Source organism: Neolamprologus brichardi, chromosome 12 (genome assembly GCF_056152115.1).
Source record: "Neolamprologus brichardi isolate AB-2024 chromosome 12, ASM5615211v1, whole genome shotgun sequence".
NCBI classification, from domain to species: domain Eukaryota; kingdom Metazoa; phylum Chordata; class Actinopteri; order Cichliformes; family Cichlidae; genus Neolamprologus; species Neolamprologus brichardi.
The window spans coordinates 745,396-771,013 of NC_142115.1; the positions used below are offsets into that span (position 1 = coordinate 745,396).

Genomic DNA, 25,618 nt, shown 5'->3' on the forward strand with positions numbered 1-25,618 from the left:
GTGACGTTGTTTAAAGACCCATCTCCATCTCTGCTGTTGCCTTTGTAACATTCAGATTGTCAAACTTTTAGCATCATGTGAAGACTTGTATCACAGCCTGGAGTGCCCCCCCCCCCCCCCCCCCCCCCCCCTGTTAATGTAGGCCTGTTTAAAACTGTATTAAATGTAATAGTTGTTCTCACAGGATTAAAAGGAAATCCTGTTTTTATGACGTGTTTACATTTTTGCGTTTGTTTACCAGAGATGGGCAGTAACGCGTTACTTGTAACGCGTTACTGTAATCCGATTACTTTTTTCAAGTAACGAGTAAAGTAAGGGATTACTATTGCAAAAACGGTAATTAGATTACCGTTACTTTCCGTAGGAACGCTGCGTTACTGCGTTACTAAAACCGTGATTTTCTTGCGAGAATGTCTCATGACAGTGACGTAAGCGAGTGTGATGTTCATGACAGCAGCTGTGTGCAGATCAACAATGGATCATATATCGAGTGCGGGAGAGAGTATGAGCGTGCAGCGTTTAAAGCGTGGAAGTACTGACCTTATTTTGAGTTTGATTCCGTAAAAAGTGACAAAAACATTAGTGTCCGCTGTGCGTGGGAAGAAAACTTAATTAATTACTGATTACTTTTTTCAAGTAACTTGACCAACACTGTTGTTTACATCGGAGGATCATTTTTAACGCGCTGAGTTTTTCCCACTTCCACGTGTATCTCCGGTTTCTCCAGCAGGGGGCGACATTTTCAGTAAAGTCAACCCGGTCTCATGTATGCGGCTTACTGGTCGGAAGTACAGTGTTGTTCCGCCGTGCGTGGGGCTTTCGGACTTACATGAACGCCCGTGTGTAGCACAATGGGTAAGATTCATTTTGTATTGTCATATAATAGGATTGTGTGTTCCCGTGTTGTGTACACTGGGCGGTGACACTGCAAACAGAAGCCGTTTGTCCCGCAGTCACGGGGACGTCTTAGATGTGGGTATGCTTGGCTGGACGGGAGACAGCTGAGTGTCCGGTCCTGTTCCTGACCGTAACAGACACGGCAGTGACTGGGGCTCTCCCACGGTGAAGCTCATCTTAGTCACGGGTGATTTATTCGTCCTGCCGGTGCAGTAGCTTCCCGGTCGAGCACCAGGTTAAAGGCTGCTGCGATGATTCACTCTTACCGTAACATTTATGGTCACGCAAATGTGCCCGCCCACTTAAACGTTTCCCTTCGAACAGAGACCGGGAATTAACGCTTACGTCATAGCTACGTCGTAAACGCAAATCCCTCCCCCACCGCAAATATTTGATTGGCCTGGACGGTAATTTCCCGTCATTTCCGGCAGCGCTGACGTCAGCGTCGTTAGCCTGCGTGTGTTTTTGGATTAGCGTAAGATAAACGTTTATCAGGCGAATCACGTTTGAAACGGATTTTTGTGACAAACCTACCTTAATGGTATGAACCAATCACAGCTGAGCATCCACGCGGCGGGTCGTCAGCGCCCGTGTTGATTGGTCCGCGTCCGACAAACGTCATTCACCAACCTGTGTGACTGTAGCAGCTGTGCGGCAGTCTGCCGGCGGATAACTCGGCTAGCTGAAACATTTGAGCCATGAGCGTAACAGCACCGTGAGAGGACAACGAGCCGCTGCTGCTGCTGCTGCTGAACTCAGGTCGGTGAATCCAACACCGTGTGTGGTTCCTTTACCGGAGTACGTGCACAGGGGATGGTGGGAAACCATGGTTACAAGGGGAAGCGTCTGAAGTAAAAGTACAGATCCTTGTGTTAAAATACTCCAGTACTGGTTGAAGTCTTTCCTTGCCTCCATCAGTAACACACTGCGATGTCTATATTCAGGAAATATTAAATCATTACAAAATAGAAAGGCAACATGTACTTTTAAATATATGAATTATATTATTTACACTGAAGTAAAGCTCTAACATGTTCATATACACTGTCCTGGTTCTGTTAGTTCTGCAGTTTATTGTAACAAAGTCCAACAACAGAAAACCGAACATGCTCTGATACAGTGATCCAGGCTCTGCCAGCTTCCACAACACTGTCATGAAAGTGTTGTTCAGTACCTTAGGATGATTGTAGTAGGTGTAGCACATAGACTGCGCCGATACGTTCATCAGGAGAACTCCACAAAGTCGCTTTGAATGACTTTCACAGGCTGGTGATGAACTGGGTCGCTCACATGGATTACTAGAATAGAATAGAATAGAATAGAATAATCCTTTAATTGTCCCACAAGGGGAAATTGTAACAGCAGCCAAAAAGACAAATATACAAACAAACAGTACACAGGACACGGAACAGAAACATACACAATTTTTCTTACATATTTACATTAAGGACAATGGTTACTATAAACAGAGAGAACTGTACAGTTATTAAATTAAAATAAAAATAATTACAGGTAAGAGGCAAACCAGGTTGTAGTGCGAATCGGTTAATTAACTTATTGCAGTTACAGCATTGATGTAAACATCTATGTTTGTTGGGAGCAGTTCTGATTGTACAGTCTGACAGCTGCAGGGAGGAAGGAGCTGCAGAAACGCTCCAAAATTACTGTAACGCTGCATCCTCTCAGACTGAGTGAATGACAGAGACTGATCACAAATGAATCAGCTATTTATGATGATGATTTTGTGGCTAATCATCTTCATCAGAAAGGTGGCTTACAGTAGTCGTGACCCAGAGAGTTCTGCATATTGACATAATATCTGTGTCACCAGTGTGTGGGAATGTTTGACAGCACGGCTGCATTAGAGCCGTACTGGGTCCTGACTGAGTTGTTGTTGGTGTGTGTTCAGCTGAAAAGCTGCAGCTGCGTGTAAAAGAACGACAACCGGAATAAAAGCGTGTTTAAAATTGTTAGTGTGGTTTGCCATGGGTTTGTTACTGTGACATATTTGAGTTTTTTGAAGTTATAGCATAAGAGAAATCAATAACTCAATCATAACAAATCTTAGTTAAAGACATTGCAGTACTGTAGCTTTGACAGCCTGTGACAGATGAAGGTGACAGACTGATACCTGTGCAGGGTGGGCTATTCTGAATACTCACCTGTAATAATAAGACCTTAGTCCAAAGTGTCTCAGCTCATATCTGCAAATAGAGAAGAGTTAATGTAATGAAATCAAGCTTTCAAAATTGTGTGGGAGCTCCACAGGGGTCTGTTTTAGGACTGCTGCTTTTTTCTACATCGGTGACTGATGGACACTTGTAAAGGTGTCAGATGTATGCAGATGATGCTGTTACATATGTATCTGCAAAGACTCCACAGCAGACAGCAGAGCTGAACAGAGGTGGTGGGAGTGTCTCGGTGGTTCAACGATCACTCTTTGACTCTGAACTGGAACAAAACGGTCTCAGGGTGTTTTACAATCCGGTGTAAAGTCTGGAATAACGTTTCCATTGTGATAGATGGATGATCAGATGATCAGAGAGAAATCCAAAAAGTGGATGAGTCTCATCCCTCATACTGTGTCACTGTTTGGAGTCGATCTGCTTTCAAACCTCTGATGCTGCTGCAGCTCTGAACGTTTTAGACAGAAACCAGTGAAGTGGCATCTTTGGAAAATCTCACTCCGATGGCTGAAGGATCTCTCAAGCTTTGATAATTTGGGGGATTTCTTTAAAACCGACTTGTAAATGCATTAAGGGCCTTGTCCCAGAGTTAGTGAGCAGAATCCTTCTAAAGGTCAGCAGCAGTACAGGAGCTGGGACCAGAGGATCATGGAGCCTGCAAACTACCAAAGTACAACACATTATTGGGTCAGTCAGCGTTTTCATTTGAAGGCCCTCAGAAAATGAACCGTTTACCATCTGCATACAAATCATAACAGATCCTGGAGTTTTTAACAAAAACAGGTCTGTGGACACTGATGTAAATCAGCCTGCTGTGCTGTGGCTAAATAACATGCCATTTCTAACATGCATCTCCTCATTAGATTAATCTTTGCTGTATCCCTTTAAAAACGTCCAACCAGGGACTGTTTGCAGATGTGCTGACTGCAGATTTCCCCAACACTATAAACAGTTTATATGCATAATCGAAACTAGGACAACCGGTGAACAATGGCCTTGGGAACAGTGGCCTTGGTAACAATGGCCTTGGTAACAGTAGCTCCTTAACATGTGCCACCCTCTTTTTAAAGGGACCAAAAGTAATTGGACATTTGACACTGGCAGGTGTGGGCAATTCGTTCTTTATGTCATTATCATGTAAGCAGATAAAAGGCCTGGAGTTGATCTGAGGTGTCAAAGGAGCTCTCCATGCAGGTGAAACAAGCTGCGAAACAGGAGAACAGACCGAAAACCATCTGAGAAAGTAACACAACAGGGCTAAATCTACAGTTTGGCATATCCTGAGAAAGAAACTGACCATGAGCACCACAGCCACTGTGCACTAGTCACTGGTCTGTACTTTAAACCCATCATGTTCTGGCAAACTGAGTGTTTATCCTGCACTGACCTGCAGCGTTTTCATGCACACTTTCAATAACACAAAGTTAGCAAGTTGTGTCTCAGTTTGTTTTGCAGCATGTTTCACAATATGAAAAACACAATGTCACATGTACACATGCAGTAGCTGATTTAAAAACACACGTGTTTACATGTAAGCGTTCAATTTCCAGTTTATCAAAACCACTGAACAGTCTTTAAATATGAGCTCTCTCCTTCCTGTCCTGGCTTTCTTATCTTCCTCCATCTCTGAGTGAAGTTGGCTCTCTTTCTTTTTTCTCTCAGATTCAGCAGCTGGATCTTTCGCTGCAACACACTGTGTGTAAAACTGCACACAAACAGTTTGTGTGTTTGTTGAGCTGATAGAAACATTGCATTAAAATTGCATGCCAATTAAAAAAACATCTCTGCCTATATGCTCACTCGTTTTATGTAGATGCTGAAGTACAGCAACCAAAATGTATGAACATGTGCAGCTGTCCCTAAAACCCCACTGACCCACGCCCACGGAACACCCCTGATGATTGTTACACTAACAGTGTTTCCTTTAATGTGTTACTGTTTGAACAGCGACATGAAATAATAACTCGCCTCGTGTTTTGAAAATGTAGGGAGTAGAAAATCCAGATTTTTAAAATGTAGGGCGTAAAAGTAAAAGCTACTAAGGTAGGATACCTGAAAATTATACTTTTTATGTCTATCCTTGTTTTCTGTCATTTACTCACATTCAGACAGGACTTGAACCACCAACCTTGTGTCTGTAGCTGAGGTGGTTCGATCCCTGGCTGCCCCGGTCTACATGCCAAATATCCCCAAGCTGTCCTGCGATGCATCTGAGTGTGAATGTTAGAAAACATACAAAGAAGTGCTTGTATGAATGGGTGTGAAGGGGTGATTGAGGCCTGAAGCAGAAGAATCAGTCTGTTTACCATTTGAAGACACAATACAGTCTAATGATTAAATCTGAATACTTAATGCAGAATTACATGATAAAAACGTGTTACCTAAATAGGACGTGATGTTGCTGGAAACACAGACGTCATTAGATGGAAAGGCCACAGAATCCAGTGGGATTAATGGGAATGAAATGCTGGCTGATGTATCTACCAGTCAACAGTTTGGACACACCTACTCATTTAATGTTTTTTCTTTATTTTTACTACTTTCAACATCGACACAAACTGAAGACATCAAGTATATGAAGCCAGATATATGGAATTACGTATCAAAGAAAAATCATAAATAACTCTAAATAAGTCTTATGTTTAAGATTCCTGAGAGTAGACGCCCTTTGCTTTGTTGACAGCGCTGCAAACCCTCGGCCTTCTCTCAGTGAGCTTCATGATGTCGTCACCTGAAAGGGTTTCACCTCACAGGGGAGCCTGTCAGGGCTCATTGTGGGATTTCTTGCTTTCTTAATGAGGTTGGGACCATCAGTTGTGTTGTGCAGAAGTCATGATGGGACACAGCTGACAGCCCATCTGGTTTGCATTTAGTTGGACCATCATTTATTTTATTTTTGACAGCACAATGAGTCCAAACACACCTCCAGGCTGTGTAAGAGCTATCTGACCAAGAAGGAGAGTGATGGAGTGCTGACCAGGTGATCTGGCCTCCACAGTCACCTGACATAAACCCAGTGGAGATGGTTTGTGATGAGATGGAGCTCAGAGTGAAGGCAAAAAGACCAACAAGTGCTCAGCATCTCTGAACTCCTTCAAGACTGTTGGAAACCATTTCAGGAGATGACCTCATGAAGCTCATGGAGAGAACGCCAAGAGTGAGCGAAGCAGGAATCAAAGCAGAGGGTGGATATTTAGAAGAATCTAAAATATCAAACATGTTTTGAGATATTTCACTTTTTTGTTTACTACATAATTCCACATGTGTTCATTCATTCAGTTTTGAGGCCTTTGGTGAGAATCTACAACGCAAACAGTCGTGAAAATAAAGAAAAACCATTAAATCAGAAGCTGTGTCCACACTTTGACTGTAGTGTAGAATAAATATTAGCCTGCAGTCGGTATTCATTAGTTATGAAACAGAAACATTAGTTTTTTGCTTTTATTACAATCTGATATGTTAAATATATGCTAAAATCTGTGTTTAAAATATAAAGTATGGAATAATGTAGTAATACTAATCATCACATCAAAACATTTGCAACATAGAGTTTGTTTGATACATCCTGATTGCATTATTTGTAACAACCAGGACAGGAGCGAGGAAGGAGGAGAGTAGAGGGAATTAAGAGTGCAGCAGATTGATGAGACGCCAGGTGAAGAAGAGGTGAGTACCCAAAAGACCAAACACAGGTAACGGTTTAACATGGCCGTTTTGGCAGAATAGAAGCAGATGTTGAGACCAGAGCTGGTGAAGTTTAATTATGCATATAAGTACTTCATCGAGCTTTACGCTGCTGCTTAAAATAAAAAATAGTAACGAAGCTGAAGAACTCTCACTGCACTGATAGTTAATCGTAGTATCATCCTGTGACAGGCAGCTACACACATCTTACTTCAGCCTTTAGGTAGCACTCAGTGTGTATTTTTAAATATTTATTTAACTGTAAAATTGTCACGATTCGGCTGTGGTCAGGCAGGAAGAGGACCCAAAATGCAGGACTCGCAACTAGGGATGGGTATCGTTTAGGTTTTATCCGATACCGGTGCCAAACCGGTACTTTTGAAACGGGGCTGGTGCTTAAACGGTGCTTAAACCGGTGCTTAATCAATGGAAAAAACACAAACTTTGTCCAAAAACCTCTCATGTTTAACTGTTTTCCACTTTTTCTTTGGTCATTTTAGCCTTTTTGGCCAGGGTGAAGGGAGTATCTGCCATCAAACAAGAAGACAGCTGCATGTAGCTATGATGGTGTTTGCTAGTTCACCTTACATGCATTAATGTAATAACGTGGTTAGCCTACTCAACGTAAATTACACACCAACATTAAGCTACTCACGCAGAGAAGAACGGCTGCTGCTGCATCATCATCCTCATCATTTCTGCTACACTGGCAGGGCTAGGGGCCAGGACTCTCCTCTTCGGGTTTTTGGGGGATGTTGCTAACTCCGGGTCGATAACAGGCACCACACCCACAGTAGATGTGCTCGGTGTGAGGTCTCGCAGCAAGCTATCAAATACGGTGCATTTCTCGGCTTTAAAAAAACGCTATGCGTCGCCAGGTGTTTCATCAGATTTGAGGTGTTACCTCCTTTGACAGCATCACAGTATCAGCTTAAAGCACTTGTTGCAGCTGCTGAGTTTGCATCTTCTGCTGTGAAGTACAGCCAGACTTTGACCGCTTCACCTTGGGCGTTTTTAATCTGTAGCTCTGCTCTAAAAGAACGTACGTACCTGGACCCGCCTACTATCCTCGGAAACGTAAAATGATTGGCTAGAATCTAAAGTGTATCACAGCTCAGGGAAATAAAGCACCGAAATGTGCGCTGCTTTTCTGTCTGATTACTACCGTTTATGTCAGAACTGGTGCCATCATGGCACCGGATACCGGTACCCATCACTACTCGCAACACACGGGAATGAACGCTGCTTTAATAACAGACACAGGGAAGTGATGCAGAACTAAACTAGACTGGGAAACCAAAACCTAAAACTCCACACCAGGGGTCACACAGCATGAGGGAGGACGCGACACAGAGAAACACAGGGCTTAAATACACTGGGAATAACGAGGGGAATAAGACACAGGAGGAGAGCACAGCTGGAAGAAATCAGACATGACGAGACCAAAGGGAAGCAAAACTAGAAACACTGACATGAGACATGGACTTTCAAAGTAAACACACCGGCTGAACTCAAGACACGTAAACAGAGACTGGGGGAGACAGAACATTTTCACTATCCTAACAAAGGCCCAATGTCAGAGAATTACAATCACTGTCTCAGTACAAGAAAGAAAAATAACCATAGCATCAATGTAAAGAATCAGTAAGTTCCAGGGCCATAAAACACATGTAGACTGGTTGGGCAAATTCCCACGCACCCTCAAGTATCCACGAGAGGGTGAAGAGCTGGTCCAGTGCTCCACGGCAAGGACAAAAAACGCATTGTTCCTCTTGTATTCAAGGTTCGACTAACGGATGGACTCTCCTTCCCAGCACCCTGGCATTTCCAGGGAGGCTGAGGAGTGTGAGCCCCCTATAGTTGGAACACACCCTCCAGTCCCCCTTATTAAAGATGGAAACCACCCCCCCGGTCTGCCAATCTAGAGGTACCACCACTGATCAAACAACATTGTAGAGGCGTGTCAACCACACAGCCCTACAACATCCAGAGCCTTCAGGAACTCTGGGTAAACCTCTTCCACCCCAGGGGGCTACCACCAAGCAGTTCCTTAACTGCCTCAGTGACCTCGCCCCCGGGGATAGATGAGCCGTCCCCCTCGTCCCCAGACTTTGCTTTCGTCATGGAAGACAGTGGGATTAAGGAGGTCCTCCAAGTATTCCTTCCACCGCCTGACAATGTTCTCAGTCAAAGTCAGCAGCCGCACTACACACAGTGCAGGTAGAGCACTGCTCTCCTCTCCTGAGTCGTCTGACGGTTTGCCAGAATCTCTTCAAGGCAATCCGAAAGTCTTTTTCCATGGCCTCTCCAAACTCTCCCCGCACCCGAGTTTTTGCTTCACCCCCTGCCCAAGTTGCGTTCCCCTTGGCCTGTCGGTACCTATCAGCTGCCTCCAAAGTCCCACAGGCTAAAAAGCCCAATAGGACTCCTTCTTCCACCTGGTGGCTCCCTTCACCATGTCCACCATGGTTCCCTGTACCCTGGGGTGGAGACAAGCAAACCGTCCCGGTCCCGCAGCAGCAGGGAAGCCCACCAGCTTGACCAGACGGCCAGCTATTCCTCCTTGTCCGCTGCCCCAGATGGAGAACAGGGAACAGGGGTGTGAGAAGACCTGATGCCTCACTCCGCCGACTCATTTGTGATGTTGATGCATGCTGTTTTAAAGTTGATTTAAAACGGCAGAGGGGCATGGCACCAACTCTGTGGGGACAGCTCCCTCCCAAGAACCCTCAGTGTCTAAGTGCGATTTAAAATTGAGAAGTGGGCACTGGCACGAGAGGTGAGGCTGAATAAGCAGACCATCCTCTGGACACAGTTCAGTGTACTCACCCACACTCATGACCGTGTACGTAATGCGAGGGTCTGTGTTGTGGAATAAATTTGAGGCTCAGGCAGCCAGGAGGGGACAGAGGAGGAATACCTCCTACCTGAAGCCAGCTCCCCCGCTGACCCCCATGGGCACCCCCATTCCCCAAATCCACCAAGGGCAGGGGGGCCCAGGCCCATCCACACTGGGGCAGTAGCACCACTGAGCCCCAGAGAGCTCGGGGTGGCCCACCCGACTCCACTACAGGGAAAAAACTACACCCACCCCAACATTCAGTCAATGGACACCTAGGTTCACCCATCCTCCACCTCTGCTAGACCCCCCCACCCACAGAGTGGACTCCCAAAGAGCAGAGACCACCTGCAAAAGATGGTCCCAACCTACCCGTTAGCTAAAGAGGCCCCCACTCTTTGCTGAAGTCTGCCAGGGCCAAACCCCCGTGCACGGAGGCCTGCATGCACCAACCCACAACCCTGGTGACACCCCAGCCATGACCCAGAACCCAAACTCCCAGGCCCACCCAGAGCACCTAGTCCGCAAGCCTGTCCCGGACCCGTTCAGGATCTTCATCCTTGGTCCTTTGAAGCATTTTTAAGATAATAACAGGTTTATCTTTCAAAGCAATTTAGAAATGGACGATTCCAGAGATGTAAACCAGTTTGGTGATGGTTTACTCGGGATTATTGAGAATAAATAACTGAGTCTGAAATTTCTACTTAAGTACATTAGTGAAGTATTTGTACTTCATTGCTCCCCCCTCTGGTAAATGCCACTATTCTCTCAGTGAGTCTTTATTACATACCGTGCTGCCTGTTCTCACCTTTGAATATATTTTGAATATCAGGCGGCTCTTTTTTGCTTCTCATTTGTAAACTCTCTCCAGCCGACACACAAAAACAACAACACAAAGTAGTCACTACACAGCAAAGTTTGGCCTGTTCAGAGGCTGACTGTCTGGCGGATACTCGATGGCACAGCTGGTCCTCTTTTACTGCCGTTGTTGAATCAGGTATGTGCAGCTAAAGAATGGGAAATCCAGTCCTCCATCCACGGGAGGAAAGTACCTGCAGTGTGACCAAGTTGGAGGTGCGAGAGGAACTCAAAACAAACCAGCCCTCACTATGACACAAGTGCTGTTAAATAGAGCGAGGAATTTTTAATGCAGCTTTTACAAACATCCTTATTTCATTTGGATTCGTACATTATTTTACTTTGCCTGAGGAATGTTGGGGAAACCTGCAGTCAGCTGAGACGGAGGAAGTCACCTGGATGAGGGACAAAACGTCCAGATGAACAGAATCAACCTTTTGGGATTCACTTACCTGGATGATTGAGCATGCATCAAGATGTTTTACTTTGCCCACAGAAACAAAATTATTTTACAAATACCAAAACTACCATGGAAATGATTAGCTCAGCCCATTCTTCTTTGGTAAATCTCTCAGGCTTCTCTGGCATGGACCTTGCTCTTCACCCCATAGAGCTTCAATAGGAGGGCTTTGTGGAGCCCAGACAGTAATGTTCACTTTGGACCTGCACAGGAAGTTCTTCATCAGGAGTGTCGTATGTTTTGGGCTGTTGTCATGTTGGAAGACAAAGCAATGACCTTGACGTAGTTTTGCTGCTGACTTAAGGTTTTCTGTGACATATTTTGATTCCTTCCATCTTGATAAGATTCCCAGTTTGTCAGTCTGTTCCTGTTTAAGGTTCTTGGGATTTTCTTCTTTGAGACTACAATTCCCAACTTGGCGAAGTCATTCACTGCTGTCTGCTGGGGTCTTTAAACGCATCTCTCAGTAGTTTGTTCAGTACTTTCAGCTCTCTTTGAATTTCTTGATGATCCTTCTCACTCCAGTTTTGGAAAAGTTGTGATAACTTCGTATATCCATTTCCCACTTTGTGAAAATCAGCAATCAGTCTGTGTGTGTCAGGGAGCTGATAATATTTACCCACTGAGGGGTTTTATTTTTTAAATAATTCTGATATTATGTACAAATAGAAATAGAGTAGAACAGAAATATCGTTTGTTGTTCCTCATTGGGGAGATTCATGTGTTCCAGCAGAGACAGACAGATGGAGCAGGGTCACACAGACGTCCAGAATATAACATAAAAAAGAAATAAGAGACCGTACAGTGCAAATTTACAACATAAGAAAATAAATGTATAAATATGTAATTTATGATTAATTTGAGAACAAACAACCCACCATCATGCAAGCTTGGACTAACATAAATACCATTGTATTCACTGTAGTTGTAGATATTGAAATCAAACATCTACAATATAACTAACAATATATAATTGCTATAATATAGGAAGGCAATCAATAAATTATGATCTACCAATGTGACAAATCTGTTATTAAAGTTAAAGTCGTGAGTAGCAGTAAAGCTGCTGTTGATTATTGTGATTCAGGATAAAGACATGCTGTGGAAGAGAGACAGAGGTTAATAACAGATATGATTCAACACAGAGAGGTCTGTTAACACATAGTGAGTGAGAAAGGTGACTGGAAAGGAAAAACTCAATGCATCATGGGAATCCCCGGCAGCCTACATCTATTGCAGCATAACTAAGGGAGGATTCAGGGTCACCTGGTCCAGCCCTAACTATATGCTTTAGCAAAAAGGAAAGTTTTAAGCCTAATCTTGAAAGTAGAGATAGTGTCTGTCTCCTGAATCCAAACTGGAAGCTGGTTCCACAGAAGAGGGGCCTGAAAACTGAAGGCTCTGCCTCCCATTCTACTTTTAAATACTCTAGGAACAACAAGTAGGCCTGCAGAGCGAGAGCGAAGTGCTCTAATAGGGTGATATGGTACTACAAGGTCATTAAGATAAGATGGGGCCTGATTATTTAAGACCTTGTATGTGAGGAGCAGGATTTTGATTCTGGATTTAACAGGAAGCCAAAACAGGAGAAATATGCTCTCTCTTTCTAGTCCCTGTCAGGACTCTTGCTGCAGCATTTTGGATTAACTGAAGGCTTTTCAGGGAGTTTTTAGGACTTCCTGATAATAATGAATTGCAGTCGTCCAGCCTGGAAGTAATAAATGCATGAACTCGTTTTTCAGCGTCACTCTGAGACAGGATATTTCTAACTTTAGAGATGTTGCACAAATGGAAGAAAGCAGTCTTACATATTTGTTTAATATGTGCGTTGAAGGACATATCCTGGTCAAAAATGACTCCAAGGTTCCTCACAGTGTTACTGGAGGCCAAGGTAATGCCATCCAGAGTAAGAATCTGCCTCGTTTGAGTTTTGGACAAATGCATTCTGGGATATTGCATTTTGTCATTTCGAGCTGATTGGAGACCAAAACAGCCAGTCAGATTTTTTTGCATCCAAGTCTGTGATTGGCTGGTTTTGTGGCACAAATATAACGGTGTAGAGAAAGAGTTGTGAGCACGAGCAACACATTGCGAGCGAGCGCAAATGCAAAAACTGAGCGAGAGGGGCTGCTGTGTGTGTGTGGATAACAGCAAACACTGAAATACAGTTTTTGCACGCAGGAATGAATTTTGTTCACTCAAATTCAGCTTTTCTTCACTCAAAATAAATTTCTCCTCAAAATACAACACTTGCACCTGCAAACTTTCTTTACGTGCGCTCAGAATAGCGGCACAAAAATAACGCCATAGATCAGTTGCTATCATCTCACCCCATCTCTAGCAGATTCGTCTGTCACACCAACCCCTGCGTGTCTCCTTTCACTACATGTGTAAAGCTTCTCTGTGGTTCCTCTTTCCGTCCCTGGCAGCTCCATCTTTAAATGTAACGGTACCTTGGCTTAGACGTTTGTGTTTGAATGTCTGGATCAGCACTTGAGGGAGTTTCTTTCTCTCTTTCACAGGAGCTTTTTAGTTGCTTCTGCTAATTTAGTTCATGTTCACACTTGCATTCATCCTGAATAACTCTGTTTTCATCTTCATCTTTCATCTTCAGTTTTCCCCACTGTGAGAAATCTGGGTGTCACCTTTTATCAGGCCTCAGTTTGGAAAAACATGTTGGTTATCTTTACACTGTGTCTCAAAGTGAAATCAAAGTGGTTATACATACCTTTATTTCATTACATCTTGATTATTGTAGTTCATGTGCCTGAGCAGGTCATCTCTGGATCTCTTACCAGTGTTTCAGGACTCTGCTGTCAGGCTCATCACTGGGTCCTCTTAAGGTGGACAGATGATGTCTTCCTGCCTCCTCATAACGTTTGGGGCTCAGTTTGAAAGTGTGCTGATCATTTTGAGACCCCTCCATGATCAGATGCCTCCATATATCAGTGAGCTGCTACACCAGCTAGATCTCTGAGGTCTGCTGATCATTGCTGGCTGCACCTTGATCCAGAAGACAGAATGAGAAGCCCTTTGGAGGCTGTGGCCCCAACTTCTCCTATTGGACCAAAGATCTGTGGACACTACTGTTCCCATTTAAAAAGAAACTTATGACCTACCTGTGCAGGCTTTGCTTGTAATTCAGGAACAATGGTAAACATGAAGAATATAGTTGGGTTAGCAGACATGGGGGCTAAGATTAACAGGAGTGTTGTTGATCTAAATAGTAAACACACCTTAGATGTTTGTTAAGGTGTTCCTGTTTGGTTTCTAGGTGGCTCCTGTGTTTGCCCAGGTAGATCAGATAATTTCACACTGTAAAAAGCAGCAGCTCTGGCTCATCGTGCTCTGTACTTACCTGCACGGACTGAAGCTGTTCGTATTAGAAAGCAGCCTAAACTGAAGATCCAGAGGCGCTGAAGGACAGAGCGCAGTAACGCAGCAAAGATTTCCCAGCGCTTCGTTGATTATGAGCGGGCAGCTGCATCGGGCAAGTATATCACCACAAAAGGGCTGATATAGACTAACTTTGCAGTTTTATGTGTTTTTAATAGTCCAGCTGGCGATGTGGAGCAATCTTAAAATGTGCATAAAAACTTAAATCAGACCATCATCTAGTTTAGAAACGTGGCTGGTGTATGACTGACTGCCATGGGGAAAATAGATGGCAGATATGAGCTTCTGTTTGCTGACGTACTTTCATGTTTTATAGCAGCACTGATGAAAACCAGTTTGGTGTCTTTCTTATCAATAAACCACGTGACGTGGAGCAGTCGGAGGATCCAGGGTCCATGTTCACTGATAATGAACAACCTGATCATTATTAGCCATGGACACCATAATGATGAATGTTAATCTGTCCCCTGTGTGTCGCCAACAGAGACCAGCGATAATGCCACAGCCCAGAATGATGCTGGTGGTGACAGGAGATGATTTCGGCTACTGTCCCAGGAGGAACCAGGGGATCGTGGATTGCTTCCAGGCCGGAGGCATCTCCAATGTCTCGTTGCTGGTTAATGGCTCGGCTGCAAAACAAGCGGCAGATCTGGCTAAAAGGTAGCGTAGCCTTACACTGTATATGTGAAATCTAACACACTGCAAACATACCATTTACAGTACATAATGTAATGTCTAGGACACCAGAAATCTTTCACTTTTTCTTGCTAGTCCTGGCAGTTTCTGAAGACTTGCTTTGTTTTCCATGTCTCTGCACACTGCACCGGCTCTCTCTCATATATCTCTTTAAGCTCTGCTGCCACAAAGACACATAAAGAAATTCTTTACCACCTATTTTAACTTTTTGGGGTTTTTTTCTCTTTTCTCTTTAGCTTTTCTCATGTTTTTTATTTTTACTGCTTTATTTAATTTTTTTGTTTTGCCATACTACTTTTATATTATTAGTGCTTCGGCTTCATTTAAGCTATTTTGTTATGGATTGTGTTTAATGTTTCGGGTGCTGTAACACCAGTGTTGGGAAGGTTACTTTTAAAATGTATTCCATTACAGATTACAGATTACATGCCCCAAAATGTATTCTGTAACGTATTCCGTTACGTTACTCAATGACAGTAACGTAACTGAATACTTTGGATTACTTAATATATTATCATGCTGTTTACAACTACATGAATGTACTATTGCTGTGATTTATTACTGTTACTGAAGGTCCGCGGCTCCGAACCGTAGTAAAGGGACCTCTGGCTAATACGGTGGGTTCTGTGTCGGCTCGTAGCTGAAAACTAGCTTTACTTTGTTGTCTGGGTCAACTTTGCTAGCAGAGACAGAGAGAGGCCTTGAAAGGCTGCTCCAACAGAACTTATTGTTTCAGAGGAAAACACGAACACGGTGTACAGTCGAGTCTTAATAGCTTACTTACAGCTGGGCTCGTCAGGCTCTCTTCTTGGCTGCAGTGGTTATTATTATATTTACATGCTTCCCGTTTCTGCTCGATGACAGCTCGTACTTTTCCTTTTTCTCCCTCCCTCGCTCACAGACACATAACGGGTATGGCAGTCCATTCTCCCTGCAGCACGGACTACACTGCCCATGATGCTACATTCTTTAGAGCTATACCTGTAGCATTCTGCCTGTTAGCTTAGCACAACAACAACAAAAAGGCCTCTCTCACCCAGGAAACACGCAGAGAGAGAGCGTCACCCTGTAACCATGGCAACCGTAACTCTGCCTGGAACAACAGAACGTAGCTGTCAAACAAAACCCAAACAGTCCTGACCCGCCACAATATGAAACAGGGAAGTACCGCCGTGTAATCCATTTATTTCAACAAAGTAACTGTATTCTAAATACCACCTTTTTAAACGGTAACTGTAACGGAATACAGTTACTCATATTTTGTATTTTAAATACGTAACGGCGCTACATGTACTCCGTTACTCCCCAACACTGTGTAACACAATAATTTCCCAGTTTCAGGCATAAATAAAGTTCAGTTAGAGCCATACTTCCTCTTTACATGATCACAGTGAATTTCAAAGCAAACTGTGAAGTAAGACTTTCAGCTTTAATTCAAGAGGTTTAAAAAGTTGCGCCGTCAGCGTTAATCTTGTTAAAATGACGTTAACGCCATAACTGTTAACAAGCTAAGCACGCTAACGTGTTAGCGCCATGCAGCCCCTGCACGGGGCGATCCGGGTTAACTCGCTAACGGAGATTTGCCCTGTTAATGCGGTTATGGCGTTAACGTCATTTTCACAAGATTAGCGCTGACGGCACTGTTGAAAAAGTATATCAACAAAACATTTTTGGTCCTTCCAGCTCGGGTCCTCTACCAGAGGCCTGGGAGCTTGAGGGTCCTGCAGTATCTTAGCTGTTCCCAGGACTGCGCTCTTCTGGACAGAGATCTCCGATGTTGATCCCGGGATCTGCTGGAGCCACTCGCCTAGCTTGGGAGTCACCGCACCGAGTGCTCCGATTACCACGGGGACCACCGTCACCTTCACCCTCCACATCCTCTCGAGCTCTTCTCTGAGCCCTTGGTATTTCTCCAGCTTCTCATGTTCCTTCTTCCTGATATTGCTGTCATTGGGAACCGCTACATCGATCACTACGGCCGTCTTCTTCTGTTTGTCTACCACCACTATGTCCGGTTGGTCAGCCACCACCAGTTTGTCCGTCTGTATCTGAAAGTCCCACAGGATCTTAGCTCATTCTCCACCACCCTTGGGGGCGTCTCCCATTTTGACCTCGGGACTTCCAGGTTATACTCAGCACAGATGTTCAAGTCAAGTTAATGTGGTGTGGCTCGTGGCTCAGCTACAGGCGAGGGGTGTGGTTGACCAGAACAGCTGATCTCCAAGATGATGGAGATCAGCTGCCTGTTTTGCGCAAGTCTGCTGGGTGACTGTGGACCGACTGGGCCTTGTGCTAGAGAACCGCCGCTGCCGCTTCTGATGAGGCCCTTTCCATACACCGAGCAGCTTGGTGCATAATATGCAAACCAAAAGCTACAACCTGGTCCCAGGAAGGGGGAGGCTTGGCTGGCAGAGCTCATGGTGATGGAGGGGCCTCAGGCGGGCACAGCGGAGTTGGTCTGTTGCCACCGACTGATCAGCCTCGACATTACAGTGACGCTGATGTTGGACCACCTGTTGTCATGGCCAAGAGTCGGTGGAGCGGACGCAACCGATGGACCAAGTGAGCGGCTCTGGGACCCATCACCCTTCTCCCTCTACTATTTCTGCTCAGGTCCCAGTGGCCACAGACACTACACAGGGACAGGGACACTTCCACAGACAGTGACCGTGCATGGATGTGGGACAGGTGTTTGGTATCTCCAGCCCTGTAACACTTCTCCCTGGTCTGCGTGAGACATGCAGCGTACCAGTAAGGTGCCAAGGGGGATATGCTACCATGCAACGTAAATCCTGGTTCACCACACCCTGGTTCAGCTGGGGCATTAGTTGTGTGGATGAGGATATCGATTGTCAATGACAGTTGATCTCACATGTAACAGTGGAGCTGCACCGTGATCAGGTCATCGCACAAGAGCAAAGTAAAAGGCCACTGGGAACTATGGGAATAGTGTTCTTTAGGTGAACCTCAGCAATCCTGAGGTTGAGTTGATTTTAGTGTCTGACCACAGCACTTCCTTCTAACCCTTCTCTGAATCATTTAGATGTTCAAACTTCAGACAAGCCTATAAATGTGTCTTCCTGAGCAGGACAAACAGTTATAATGTAGTATGTTACCCATGGTGTTGTTGGTGACTGTGGTCCAAACTGCCGTCAGATCATTAACCAGCTCCTGCTACATGTTCTTGGACTGATCCACCTTTTTCATGACTATCGCCACTCTGTGAGGATCCTGCATGGTGCTCCACACCAAGGGCGATTGGTGGGACAGTCGGGGGATGATTACAGCTCGTTTTGCAGCCATAGGACCCGGGTATCTCCCTGCTAGTTGACCATGAACTCCTCTGTGTACCACAGTATTATAAAGCTAACTGTGAGGCCTTCCTTCTCTCACCCCAACCAATCACAGCAGATGGCCCCGCCCCTCCCTGAGCCTGGTTCTGCTGGAGGTTTCTTCCTGTTAAAAAGGAATTTTTCCTTCCCACTGTCGCCAAAGTGCTGCTCATAGGGGGTCATATGATTGTTGGGTTTTTCTCTGTATCTATGAAGCGCCTTGAGGAAACTTTTGTTGTGATTTGGCGCTATATAAATAAAACTGAATTGAATCTGTCCCTGAATAAAGCCTGGCTGACACTGTATCATACAATTACTCTTTCCACGTACACCATCAAATCAAAAACAGAATATCTACAAAAAAATGAACCAGTGGCTGGCTCTGGACTTGGACTTGTGACGGGAGAGAGCTGTGCATAAACATAAGCCCACAAACCTCAATGAACTAAAGCAGCGCTGTTGTGAAGCAGTACGTTTCCTCTGTGATGACGTGAAACAGTCATTTAAAAAACAAAAAGTATTTCAAAGAAGGATTTTTTTAAACTATGTCCTGATTCATAAAGCCTTTAAAGAGAGTGGATTTTGTTTTTCACAGCTGTATTTCGATAGAGATGTTATATGTATTTATAATCAAGAACAGACTGTGCCTTTGAACATAGACAAATGTTGGCCTGTTTGCCAGCATCACATGGTTTAACAGAGCTGTGTTGTTCCTGTGTCAGACACAACATTCCCATCGGCTTGCATGCCAACCTGTCTGAAGGCATACCAGTGTGTCCGAGCCTCCAGCAGTCCTCCACGCTCATAAACCAGCATGGCTTCTTCCATGGGAAGATGGGCTTTCGCCAGGCGTTGAAGAGAGGAGAACTCAGCATGAAACAGGTACGACATTACAAACCAGAATTTCACTGTGTCAGTGAAAAATAAAGATCAGTATAAAATATATAATGTTACACATTTTCATGCATCTTTATATGATCTTAAAATATCAAGATACAGGTAAACAAATGTTACCGATATGTGAGAGCAGGTCACATGGTGTGACAGGTGGGCTCGGTCTTCTTCAGACATATAGAAACTGAACATTTAATAGTTTCCTGAAAAACAGTCTCTGATCATTTCTTGACGACATTTCGGTTTACAGTAATGGATTACACAGCAGTGGGGATACATTTGATTACAGGAGATTACTTTCTATACTGCTACTCTCTTCATTACTGTATGCAAACACAGTGCAGAGCAGCTCCTCCCACAGAGGTCGATTATCTCGTAGTGTTACCTCCTCACTGTGCACCACTCTGCATGCTCCTCTGCAGACGAAGGCCTCACATTACAGGTGCTTGAGTCCCAGGTGTAACTCTCAGACACATGGAAGCAGATGACCTGTAAGCTGGAGAGGACAACGCGTCTCATTCATTTAGAAGGTTTTTAATTTAGCCTGGAAAAACAGGTTGTTGCTTTATTTAAAAAGAGCTCTTTGTAAAGTAAATCTTTCTTTCACTGATTTAGAAGAATAAGAACAACCACAGGTTTGCCTTCAGCACTGAAGGAGTCTGACCTCTGTTGAACTGAATGTTCCTTTAACATTATTAATGACCTCGTTTACAAATACAACTTTACAGTTGGAGAAAAAATGATTCGATACAGTCGATGGACTGGTTCATATATATACTTATTATGTCCACTCTGAGCACTCAAAGCGCTTTATACAACATGCCACATTCATACACTTCTTTCTGTAAGTGCTTCCTAACCAGCATTCATACAGCTTGGTCAGTATCTTGCCCAAGGATATTTGGCACACAGAAAGCCAGGGATCGAACCACCAACCTTCCAATCAGTAGATGACCCGCTCTACCTCATGAGCTACACCAATGACCACAGTATTACCGACATTAGAGCGCTGCAGTGGTTTGAATAATACCGAGCAGATCTAACTTTACACTTAGATTTTTACACTTGAAGGCGACTGCGGAGGTTCAGCACTATACGAATGAAACTGAACCGTCTTCAGACACTCCTTTGAACTTGGGTGCAGCTGTCACGTTGTTGCATATTTTGCTTCCAGACAAAAACACCAACCTCAGATTTTAAAACGACCTTTGTCTTTGAAGTCATGTGTCTCCATCACAGCTGTTTCCAGGTGTGTTTTGTTTCCTCCAAGGTGGAGCTGGAGTTGAGGGCCCAGGTCGGGCTTTTCGTGGAGCTGAACGGTCACCTACCCGAGCACATGGACGGACACCAACATGTTCACGTCCTGCCAGGTCAGAGGATCAGAGGATAAGGAGACACAAAGCTGTAACTGCTGTTTGTTGGGTGCTGGTGCTCGAGTCAACAGCATTTACACATTTATGACTGATTATGGTGATATAGCACGTTTCAGATTAATCATGCAAATGTGCACCTGTGTGTCTCTGCTTTTGAGTTAGCAGGTAAATGTGAGCTGAAGGGAGGAGACCGTTCATGTTTGTTTGTACTGAGGCAGATTCAGATTCATTCATTTAAAAAATGTTTTTATAATAGAAAACAAACCAAGCATCCTTTCATCAGTGAAAACGTTTGAAGAGTTAATAATATGCTATGTAAAAGCACAATGATTATATGGACAGAAATATAATTTAGCTGAGAAACAAAGAGAAGTCCTGCTGTGCTGCAACACAGAGCTCTGCTATTAGTTATTGTTCCACTGATGCTTTTCTTCCACATGTAGGGTTCAGTTCAGTGAGTGCTTAACTGTTGGCTCCATTAAGAAGACGACAGCAGTGAAATGTTGGTGTTATGTCTGTGCAGAGGTCCGTGAAGTGTTTGCAAAGGTTCTCTCAGATCTCAGGATCCCCTACACTCGTGTCCCCGTGGAGCCGGGTCTGTACAGCTGCCCATGGATCCCAGCACACCTGCACAAGTTCTACAAGCAGGTGGAGAAGGATGCTCTGGAGGCCGTCCCAGTGTTCAGACGCCATGGAATCAGGTCTGTGTGAAACTGCTGGGACTAGACCAGCTTCAGATTAAACCACTGTCACTACGTCGACTGTAGACCACACATGTGAGTGTCATCTCCAGTGTTGGGGAGTAACGGAGTACATGTACCGCCGTTACGTATTTAAAATACAAAATATGAGTAACTGTATTCCGTTACAGTTACCGTTTAAAAAGGTGGTATTTAGAATACAGTTACTTTGTTTAAATAAATGGATTACACGGCGGTACTTCCCTGTTTCATATTGTGGCGGGTCAGGACTGTTTGGGTTTTGTTTGACAGCTACGTTCTGTTGTTCCAGGCAGCGTTAGTGTTGCCATGGTTACAGGGTGACGCTCTCTCTCTGCGTGTTTCCTGGGTGAGAGAGGCCTTGTTGTTGTTGTTGTGCTAAGCTAACAGGCAGAATGCTACAGGTATAGCTCTAAAGAATGTAGCATCATGGGCAGTGTAGTCCGTGCTGCAGGGAGAATGGACTGCCATACCCGTTATGTGTCTGTGAGCGAGGGAGGGAGAAAAAGGAAAAGTACGAGCTGTCATCGAGCAGAAACGGGAGCTGGAAGCATGTAAATATAATAATAACCACTGCAGCCAAGAAGAGAGCCTGACGAGCCCAGCTGTAAGTAAGCTATTAAGACTCGACTGTACACCGTGTTCGTGTTTTCCTCTGAAACAATAAGTTCTGTTGGAGCAGCCTTTCAACGCCTCTCTCTGTCTCTGCTAGCAAAGTTGACCCAGACAACAAAGTAAAGCTAGTTTTCAGCTACGAGCCGACACAGAACCCACCGTATTAGCCAGAGGTCCCTTTACTACGGTTCAAGCCGCGGACCTGTTTTATATACGAGATCACTGCAAAAAGTGCAGCCTTACCTCATGTCCACCTACTGTTACTCATTTATATTAAGATTTAACATCTAGTTGTGTTGGTGTGGAGAGTAACCTTCAGTAACAGTAATAAATCACATTCATGTAGTTGTAAAAATCTCCAATAGAAACACACCCTGTCTGACCCCACACTCATACTTTATAACTGCACCTTCATGATGAATACACAACATTACACTTCTCGGTCTTATTGTTTAATTATCACACAGGAAATAGAAATCCTAGAAAAGTCATTACCAGCATTTCCAAATATTCAAGTACCATTAAAAACAAACTGAAAATAATAATAATGCTGAGAAACATTTTACACACGTTATTGTTTATTTATCTATGAAATATTGTTGTACTTTTATTTTTTAAAGCTTCATGTACGCTGGATATCTAACAGAGACCTCTGTATGATAACCTTTAAATGCTCTACAGTTTGAACAAATGGGACTCTGTAGTTTTAAGTTCCTGGAGCTGAACTGGCCCCACACACGACGCTGCTACAACCATCAGCTGAGTGGTTCCAGTATGGACCTGCACAGCAGAGCTGATCCATGCTGCTGTTCTTTGGGCGACTCTTCCACACGAGCTCTTCTTCTTCAGTCTTTTTCTAATCACATGAACGTGTAGACGTGTAGAGTCGGAGTGTTTTTGCAGTGACGTCCACTCCTGATGATCTTTGTCAACGTGGCTTCTGTGTAGAAAGCAGCAGAGATTCATGATCTTTGCCTGTATTTCTATACTAACACACGCCTGAATGCAAACCTGCAAAAGCTTCTGCTTTTATAGAAGCGTTCATACTTATTGATGATCAGTTTATATAGTGCGTGTATCACCAGCTCAAGACTTTTGCACATTACTGTATTAGAACAAAGACAGATTTACTTAGTTTGCTACAAAAACAGGAAATAAATGCAGCAATGAAACAAATGTGTGAGCATACATGAAAAACACACCTCAGGCAAAACCAGAGTTCACACAACTCTAACCTGAAAATCAGTATTTGGTGTGACCACCTTTCTTCTCCATCACAGACTCTGTGGGGCGCTTGTGTTTAAATAGTCCTCAGAAATAATTCTCCAGGTTTCATCAAAGCTGGATGCTGGCTGCTCTTTGTCCTGCTGTCTGTGGAGATGAGCCCAGTCAGCTCTACAGTTACTCTGAGTTTAAGCATCAAGCTCAGGTTTCAGTGGTTGTTTCACAGTGCTGTCCAAACTCACCACACTTTCTGAGACTGTCTGAAGTCTGAACACTGGCAGCGTTTCACTCATTTGTTCAGTGTGATGCTTGTTTCCAGAGGAAGCTCAACACTGACCTGTGACTCAAGCACAGGAAACACTCCTGACTCAGGACACAGCGATGAACCGGTGTTTCTACACATAACACTGAAACTTAGTGAAGGACTAGCTGCCTTTAACGTCAATATCTTTGCTAAGACGTTGTGACAGGCTTAAAAGTGTCTCATTAGAGTTTCCAAAGAGCTGCTGGGCAGAGTGTGGAGAGTCTTTAAATAAAGGAAACTGGACACTTGGAGGACGAGAGTTTGTAGAGTTTCTGATGTTGATGATAAACATGAATCAACGATTTTCCTCCTCCACAGGTGGCCAGATGTGTACCTGGGACTGACCACCATGGGGCAGAACATGTCCGTCCCGAGCCTGCACAGGGCCCTCAGCTACGCCTTGGCTGCAAACCCTTCGTCCTCTACCTCCAGCGCTGTGCAGGGTTCACACCAGCCTGTGGTCACAGCTGAGCTCATGGTCCACCCGGGGTACCCCAGTCAGCCCAAGGAGGGAGGCTGTGGCGAGGGCCCCGACGACTTCTCCCAGTCTGCCGACAGGCAGCACGAGCTGAGCGTTCTCAAAGATCCATCTGTGCTGGCTCTCTACTGCCAAGAGAGAGTGCAGCTGTGTGCCTTCAGAGACCTGTGACTGCCCTCAGCCTCCACGTGTTGATGTTTGTAGTAACACGACTTTATGCTGCCCTACAAGGTGAGACTGATCAAATTAGCTCTTTAACGAGTGGGACTGTCCATGAGTCCAGTCTGAGGATGGCTGTGACAGCAGCACATGATGCTGTGTAGACATGTCTGATGAAGGCACAGCGTTCACTGCAACACTGTTTTAAATGCTAACTGATAAATCATTTACTAGAATAATTAGCAACATTTGCTCAGAGCTCATCATAAGTATGTTTGGTAGTTTTCATCTAGAGTAAAGGTGGAGCAGCTGTGTTCATGGTTTCCACCTGCTGAACCGGAGCAGGGATGCTTTCGAACTATCTCAGGTCTGCATGTGTGGAGCTACAGAGAGCTTTAGTAGCATTTCTTTTCTTTGTATTTCTTATATTTTCAGTTTATGTTGAAACAGTTTTCTGTCTGTCGTCAAACGTCAGAGCAGCTCTGGGGAATAAATGATGGTGAACTTTTTTTTCTTTGTTGTTTCTTTCAAACCCCTGCAGAGGAAACCTGATCACAACAACAAATGCCTTAATTATCTTAAAGTGCCAGTTTTTGACTTTCTGCATCCATCTGTGGGAAGCTGCACAAAATCTAAATAAAAACATGCTGTGTTTGTCTGTTTTGGCTGTTTTTGTCATGTTAAAAATCAACTGATGATGAAATGTCCTGTTTATACTAACTGTGTTATTTAGAGGGAGCATGACTCTGCAGGTGAACAGGTGAGTTTGCTGTCTGTGATGGATTTAAAGTAAAGCTGTTTGGGAACACAGCGTTTGCGTCGGTCAGCTGTGCACCTCTTGATTTTTGCGCGGCCGTCACAGCTGGATTAAAGTGAGTGTGCGATGGTGCCAGTTGTTACTACAGTTTTAATGATAATCCTGCACAGAAGCTCAGAGACATACTGACACAGTGTTTGAAAAGTTGAGTCTGAGGAAAGAACGTGACTCCTTCCTCTTATCAGCACGTATCTGAGTGACTCAGCTGAGCTCAGGAGAACGCTGCAGCGGCTTCCTGCGTCTTAGCAGTGGGCATAGATACGAGCGACTGAAGGCTTCAAAAGGACGTCGCTGCACTCTGAGCAAACATCAAGACAAAATGTTTCAATCATCCAGGTAAGTAAAAGTTGATTCTGCTCATCTGGATGTTGTCAGTGGGAAAAGTGCACGTTGACTTTTGTGTTTCATCTATGAATATATTTTATATATCAAGTACACCTCGTGGGTTAGTTTGCTGATCCTGCTGGGACCTCTGGCATCGTTGGTACTCACTACCACAGACTGGTACAAGACCTCCCAACATCCTTCTGCACACGTTATAGGCTCTGAGCTTCCTTAGAAAGTAGTCTGCTCGTGCTCTCATAGACTGTAGGTCCTCCAGTCTGTCATTCAGGTGAACGCTCAGCTACCTGTAGCTGTCACTGTTTCCACCTCCTCACCCATGACGATGCTCCGAGACACAGTTGT

General features: G+C 44.3%; 1 protein-coding gene across 5 annotated transcripts; it reads left to right on the plus strand.

Moving 5' to 3' along the window:
* Positions 1-739: 739 nt before the first annotated feature.
* On the plus strand, positions 740-24,772 carry ydjc (YdjC chitooligosaccharide deacetylase homolog). 5 transcript variants are annotated; one of them, XM_087848850.1, is made up of 7 exons: positions 756-855; positions 6,675-6,749; positions 14,805-14,980; positions 19,071-19,230; positions 20,513-20,612; positions 21,139-21,316; positions 23,796-24,772. In XM_087848850.1, the coding sequence occupies exons 3-7, from the start codon at positions 14,817-14,819 to the stop codon at positions 24,124-24,126; spliced, it is 933 nt and encodes a 310-aa protein (XP_087704976.1). In that variant the 5' UTR covers positions 756-855; positions 6,675-6,749; positions 14,805-14,816; the 3' UTR covers positions 24,127-24,772. The 5 variants fall into 5 exon arrangements, with proteins under 5 accessions (XP_087704974.1, XP_087704976.1, XP_006802589.1 ...); XM_006802525.3 differs by lacking the exon at positions 756-855 and adding an exon at positions 1,305-1,656; XM_087848848.1 differs by lacking the exon at positions 6,675-6,749 and having other exon boundaries at positions 740-855.
* The last annotated feature ends 846 nt before the right edge of the window (positions 24,773-25,618 follow it).

Coding starts and splice junctions, on each gene's coding strand:
- ydjc (XM_087848848.1), top strand. CDS start 769: ATGCGGCTTACTGGTCGGAAGTACAGTGTTGTTCCGCCGTGCGTGGGG. Junction 14,981..19,070: donor GCGGCAGATCTGGCTAAAAG/GTAGCGTAGCCT, acceptor TTCCTGTGTCAG/ACACAACATTCCCATCGGCT. Junction 20,613..21,138: donor ACATGTTCACGTCCTGCCAG/GTCAGAGGATCA, acceptor ATGTCTGTGCAG/AGGTCCGTGAAGTGTTTGCA.